The sequence below is a fragment of the Psittacula echo genome, assembly GCF_963264785.1.
Source record: "Psittacula echo genome assembly, chromosome: 2".
In the NCBI taxonomy this organism is placed as follows: Eukaryota; Metazoa; Chordata; class Aves; order Psittaciformes; family Psittacidae; genus Psittacula; species Psittacula echo.
The window spans coordinates 128195455-128202517 of record NC_137737.1 but is presented as its reverse complement, the minus strand read 5'-3'; the positions used below and the strand labels follow the sequence as shown (position 1 = coordinate 128202517).

At 45.9% G+C, this 7063-nt stretch overlaps 1 protein-coding gene across 5 annotated transcripts in view; it reads left to right on the top strand.

The window, feature by feature from the left end:
- The first annotated feature begins 4118 nt into the window (after window positions 1-4118).
- The window catches only part of JPH1 (junctophilin 1), a 92651-nt gene continuing 89706 nt past the window's right edge, over window positions 4119-7063 (top strand). For all 5 annotated transcript variants that reach the window (XR_013956302.1, XM_080611648.1, XM_080611647.1 and 2 more), the window contains exon 1: window positions 4119-4590. Coding sequence is in view for 4 of the 5 variants with exons in the window: in XM_080611648.1 (XP_080467774.1) it covers window positions 4212-4590 (379 nt within the window). In the remaining variant the exon portion in view is untranslated. The remainder of the gene's footprint in view (window positions 4591-7063) is intronic.

The window sequence follows — 7063 nt, the reverse complement described above, 5'->3', positions numbered from 1 at the left end:
CAAACAATTATGATTTCACTGCAATGAGGAAAGCAACAAACTGTATTCATCTTCCTAAGGAAGCAAGACTTGAACTGCAGAACTCATCACCATTTAAGAAAAACTTGCTAGGGATAAATCTGATTTTGTATATCTTTTCCACCTATATAATTTGGGTGGTAATTTTGGGAAATCATTGTACTTTTCTCCAAATTAAGCATTATAAAATCTAACACCTTTGGAGGTTGGGGTTTTCCTAGTGGATTAAGGTAAAGTGATGCACTCATTTTTGTTCTGCAGACATATAAAGAAAGAAAACAACCCACAACAAAAACACTAAGTGCTGACAAGACCCAGAAACAATATTTCATATTTTTTCCACAATTTCATAGGTACTTACAATCACAAAAAAATGTTGCACACATTCATTGTAAGATGACCTAGTATCTTTATACATTTTTTAAAAATTGTTTTAAAAAAATCATTCCGATACACCGGATCTTACTTGCATGAAGAATTCTGCTGCTGTTTCAATCATTTCAGAAACAAAGATGATCATCATAAACACTGCACTTCTTAAAAAAAAAAAAAAAAAAAAAAAAAAATTAAACAGCATTTTTATTGAAAATCTAATTCAGTTGCTTAGGGCAACACTGAAAACAGAAGTCCAGATACAGAACATACTCATCTTGTTTTCAAGTTAGAAGAGGATCTGTATTTTTGTTTTTAGAAGCTTTATCAGCACTTCTGCAAGGAAAATAACTGTATTCACCAAACAAGCATAATATCTCTGGAATTAAAAATACTATCTTACTGGCTAGGTCCCTGGTTCGAGTGCAAGGTAGAAATCACCAGTGCAGCTAGGAGAGTAGTTTCATAACCTAATTTATGTTAAGGTTATACAGAACTATGTTTATAAATGTTAATTTAGACTCTGGATATAAAAATTGGCATAAAAGTTGTGGCTGTTGTATGGAGGCAGGAAAGTCTGACTTGCTTTGAAATTTCTACAGTGTGGCTTTCGTACTACCTTTACTTCTCTGCCTCCCATACAGCAGTCCTGCGTATGAACTCATTCAATACAGTGTGTGCAGCTCACGGAGCTCATAAGTTAAGCGTCCTGCCTCCATTCTGCAAAGTACTTGAGAACATTCTTTGGAGCTTTGCTTTATTTGAGTACAGATATCTTGCAGATGTTTAATTTAAAGCTCATGTGTAGTCCCACTGAAGTAAATGGGATTACTAAAGTACTTAAAGTAATTCCCTGCTGAATCAGGCTTTTAAGGGTAAGAATAAGTGTGCCTAATTTTTATTCATGCATCAGATATCTATAGACTAATAGTTTAAACTCAGCAATTTTGTATCCAGTTAATATTAAATCTCTGGAGTTTAATATCTTCACCTGATGCATCTACCATTCTTGCACCAAGGACCCTTTTTAATATAACCTTGCAGCACAGTTTTTGCACACACAGTGTCATCAGACACTAGTGCTGTGATGACTTACACAGAAACAGAGCAAGGTAAACTTTCTTTACTTGGTCAATATACAATAAAAATCACACTTCATGGTAAATGATAAATGAACTGCACCTGGACCTTGTACTTTCTGAATGTTACACATACCAAAGACTTCAGACAAGAACTCCTGTAAGTTAGATTAAAAAAAATAGTGGAAGCAATTATATTTATTTTGGACAAAATAGGTAAATTCATTCATCTATCTGTAACTGCTTATTTACTGCATCTATGGAGGTTTAGAAGAATTTTTAGTACTGGGCAGAAGCGCCCAAGGAAACAAAAATCTGTAGATCTAAGGTATTTAAGAAATACATGATACACAGCGCATTTATACGATCATTACACCTACATCCTGGCCAGAAGCAAACACAAAGTGGCATGAACTGAAGTTGAGGCTCGTCAATGCAACATCCGTCAATACAAACAATAAAAATTAAAAAATCTACAACCTCATCAGCAATGAGACACTTCGGGGCTCTTACATCACCAAGACCTGACTGACTGATGCTGAGAGTTCTCTGCAAAGTACTTCTATCCTCATATCTATCAAAATTTATCCCCTCAATTACTAGTTTAATTGCATAACAATATCAGCTATAGGTATGCTGACTTCTAACAGGTTACACCCATGTAAACCATTTCACTCCTCTAAAATTTTGTTAAAATATGACAGAGCTTTACCTTGTCCTAAGAAAACAGAAAGGAGAGCTTGATAGAGTGAAAATAGCGGGCTCCTTAAAGCACACATGCCATCACCACTACTGTTCCAAATCTTTTTCTTGACTAAGAAATGCAAGATGTGTGAGGGATAAAACCTGATCAGATCAAGAAATACTAAGAGGACACTGAACAACGTCTTCTTCAGCAATCCTACCTCCAGCAACCTGTTCAGACTTCGTCATGCTCGATAATGGCTTTCCACAAAGGCTCACACTGCAATGAAGTCCTTAACTTCAGCAGGCTGTATAGCCTCACTCAGGGACACACAAAAAAATGCGTAATGTCTGCACTACATTGTGTGCTTTTCTACACACAAAAATATACAACAAAACTCCCAGGGCACATAAGCGGCATTGAAAGCTTCCCTATTTTCTCATGAGCAAGGCACAAGTGTTTGATCTTGCCTTTTTCTCTTTGTATGTATGTATCTCCAAACAGACACACATTCTACCTATGCATATTCAAGCAGATCTAGAGATCTCAAAGCCCCTTCTGTGACCAGAAGCAAGGCTTTGTAGCGCACACCTCCTCTGATGAGAGAGGAGCCAAAGGGGCATGTATCATGTACGGTGCTCAACTCCCTCCTGAAGGTACTTTGCCACTGAACTATGTGCGTGTGGCATAAAAATGTACACAGAGCAGCATCTTGTGAAGCACAAAGCTTGAAAATTTATCTAAGTTAAATCGGTACATTCAGCATATACAGTATTTTAAGTCAAAACTGCTTCTAGCTGGGTTGGGCTGAATTTGGCACAGATATACGAAGCTTAACCATTTCAACTTCTAATGGTTTGTGTTCAAAACTTTAATTTGCAATTAAGTTTCTGGTTTTACTCACTGCTACTAACATAGCCATTGCTACTTCCCTACCTTTCCAAATCATTTCTGTTCAGACAGTACCACTCCCCCTGATTAGTAAGTACAATTCAGGCTTTTAACAAAATCCCCATTGAAGAGGAACATTTTCTTTCAGATTTTCTTCCACTCCTGGTAGCTGTGGCAGAACAAAAAGCCATGGGTCAACAGCTTCCAACCCCTTCCCCACTACTCTCTCTGCTGTTTCTACACTTCCATGTTTCTCTCGTCATTTGCCTTTATATTTTTATCTGATTATCAAGTATCTGGCAACAAAGAGCTTGGCAGGATTTAGAGCCATTCAGTCACCCAAGGGCCACGGGGCTGAAGGCATAATGGGAGAATCCTCACCAAGTTCCCAGCGGCAATGTCCTTGGAAGGCCCTGTCGATGCCACTCATGTGCCTTGTGCCCTATAGAACTGCTGCTGCTTTGGCCCTGCAGGACGTTGGGCTCCGTATGTGGTTTGGAATACGGACAAAGCACAGCTGGCCAGTGCTGTGCAGCGTAAAACTAGTCTTAAAGCGCAGAGAAAGTGAAAATAAGGAATAAAAGCAAACAGCGGCACCACTTGAAGGCACTCTCTTTTCGCCTACTTGTTGCACGATCCAGCAGGTGCGGCAGGAACCTGCTTGGGAACCCGAGGGACGGGCGGGGGGCGGATAAGGACAGGCAGGGCAGTCGGAGCCCGAGTCTTGCAAGCCCCCCCAGGCCTTGCCCCGCCCCGAGAGCCTCCGGGAGGGAGGTGGGGACAACTTTCCCCGGGTGGGGCGGGCAGAGTCAGAGCTGCCCCCGCGGCAGCCACCCGCGGCCCGTCGCTTCCGGGGGACGAGTGCACGCCACCCGCGGCGGTGCGGCCAGCCCTCGGGCCGCGCACCTGCCCCGCCGAGGCGGCCCGGCCGGCCGGGGGCGGTGCCGGGCGGGGAGCGGAGGGGCGGGCGGGGAGGAGCGGGGGGCGGGCGCCGCTTGCCGCCGCGGGGCTGCGGCTGGGCTGGGCGCGGGCGGGCGGCCGGCGGAGCGCTCGCAGTCGCGGGGAGCGGCGGGGCGGTCGGTCGGCGGGCGGGAAGGAAAGGAAAGGAAGGCAGGACAGGGCAGGCAGGAGGCGGTGGCGGCGCCGCGCTCGCCCCGCTGCCCTGGATGACGGGCGGCCGGTTCGACTTCGACGATGGCGGCACCTATTGCGGCGGCTGGGAAGACGGGAAAGCCCACGGGCATGGCATCTGCACCGGGCCCAAGGGGCAGGGCGAGTACGCCGGCTCCTGGTCCCACGGCTTTGAGGTGGCTGGCGGCTACACCTGGCCCAGCGGCAATACCTACTTGGGCTACTGGGCGCAGGGCAAGCGCCACGGGCTGGGCGTGGAGACGAAGGGCAGGTGGATGTACCGCGGTGAGTGGTCCCACGGCTTCAAGGGGCGCTACGGGGTGCGGCAGAGCCTCAGCACGCCGGCCCGCTACGAGGGCACCTGGAGCAACGGGCTGCAGGACGGATACGGCGTCGAGACCTACGGGGACGGAGGTGGGCGCCGGCGGGGGGCGCCCCGCGCGCGGTGGCGGCGCAGGGGGGCGGTGGGAGGGAAAGGGAAGGGGGCGCGCCTGCGTGGGCGCGCGCGCCGTGGGCAGGGCCCTTCCCCCCACCGGGCCGCCGCCCTCAGGCCGGTCCGTCCTCAGAAGCGGTGGGGTCTCTCCTCATTTCCCTGCCCGGGCAGCACGTTCCGCGGCGGCCCCGCCTCACCTTGCCGAGCGTGAGGCCCTGCCGGTAGCCGGGGAGCGCCACAGGTGCCCGACGCCCGCCCCGCTCTGTGAGGGGCTGCCCGGGAGCGGCCGCCCCGGTTCGGGTGGATTGCGCTTCCCGGCTGGGCGCTTTCTCCCGGCCATCTGGTGGCAGCCCGCGTTAGGACCTCCTGAGGACTGCTTTCGTTTCGCCCTGCTGAGGCGGTCGCTGGGCTTCCCGCCTGCGGTAGCGAGACCCGGGGCATCAGTGCTTGTCTCCGGGAGAGCTGGGGAGCAAACTGGCCACTTCCCTCTTTCCCTCCCTCGTTTTTACCGTTTTCATGTTGAAACAGCAAGGACTTACTAAGAGAGCCCTTGTGCCTTGTTACTTTCCTGGCAGGGGTAGCTTTATACACTCAATACCTGTAAACAGGACGGTGAAGGTAAGTGGGTACACAGCTGTAAACCTGGGTTCACCCTCATGCAATAACTCATGTTTTATCAAGTTACAGTACAGTTTTGAGCACAGTGCTGCATGTACAAGAAGCATTATGAAATCAATCACACAGGCCTGCCTCTCACACCCTTCACAGCAAGTGTTGCGAGGGCTGAGCTCTGGGTGCAGAGAACTGGGCAGCCTGCCCTCCTGCTCCAGTTGGGAGCAGCCAAGGAGTCAGGGTTCCCTAAGGACACTTACTGTTGGAGCTTATTTGAGCGGACGGTTACAGTTATTGTAACTGCCCTGTATCACGTTCTGCTGGACAAATAAGCCTGGTATTTCTGTAATTCATCCTTCGCTGCTGTAATGTCATTGGCATCAGTGGAAGTGCCACCTGCAGCTTCTGCAGAGTTGTTCTTCAACTTGGTTTATGCCATTGTAACAGCAAACACTGCTTCCAGTTTTAGGTTTAGAGAATTTGGGGTTTTGTTGGGTTGGTTGGTTGTTTTTTTTTTCAAAAATGCTGCTCACTGCAGCTTTGAGCAGCATACTTCAGTAATGTGCAGTAAATAGAATTTACCAAAATCGGAGGTAATGTTCACATGATGTAACTCAAGGACTAACCCATGTATCAGGTCTCTTGATTGATGATGTTGATGATTCCTTCAAGGAATTTTGTTAAGAGATTTGTGGCAAAACTTTCAGGATCATGTCAGAGAGCAGGTATCTCTGTATTAAGCAGAGGAAGACACGTTTACAGTTGGGGTCCTCTTTTCCTTTTGAAAATGCAAAACGTATATAGTCGGGTAAGATTCATTTCCTTCTGAAAATTAAATGTACTGTCGGTTTTGTACCTTTTAATCTCCTGGTTTACACCTCTTTGTAGTTGTCTGAAAATTGTTCCTTGATGCGTAAAGTACTGATGCTGAGAGACAGCAGAGATGTGTGTTTGGGGACTGAAAAACAAAAAAACCAAAACAAAGCATGAAAGAGATCTGAATTTAAATTTCACTTTTACCACACAGTAGACTTTTCAGGGTTTATTATATTTGTTTTGTCTAGTAAATTACAAGCTGAAGAATAGCTGATTTTTATTTTTTTTTCTTTACAGAATAGTAAATTGCCATTCCAGTAAATCTTCCAGGAGTGATTTTCTCAATCTGAAGTTCCTTTTATCTTTTTCTTTAGGATTCTTGTGCAATATTTAATATCTCAATATAATACTGATATTTAGAGATAAATTTTTTGAATTTTAGACTTAGAACGCACAAGAAATCCTTTGTCTGAATCAGCACATGAAGCATGCGGTTTACACTGTGAGATGTTCAGTCCTGTGAACTGAACTCTGTTACCATGGCCTCAGTCTTTCACGTGTTGCAGTTCATGTGAACAGAGGGTGTGAAGTCCCATTGATTTTAATGAAAGTATTTATGAATGAAGTCATAGATGCTTGCAGATGTGTTTTTGTTTTCATGCTCGGGTTAACAATAGTCATATTTGTACACCAGTAGAATGTATGAAGTGTTTTTTACAAGGAAATCAGATTTACGTACATGTTTTTAACATACTGTGAAATATTTGCAGGAAAGCTCTCTCCGTATTATGACCTTAGAATACCAGCATAGAGAAAGAACTGTTTAGACAATGCCAATTGCCAGTTTGTTTTCAAATTCACTAAAATCCATGCCTCTTTGCTGCTTTTCTTTGTTGTTTTTTTTTCTCCCGTCTGTGTTGTTTTAAAATGTATTGGTGGCATTAGGAGAAATAGTTGAGAGAAGGAAAAGGAATACAATCACTGACAGTGTTCCTCAGTGTTTATGCACACAGCACTTTGCATGAC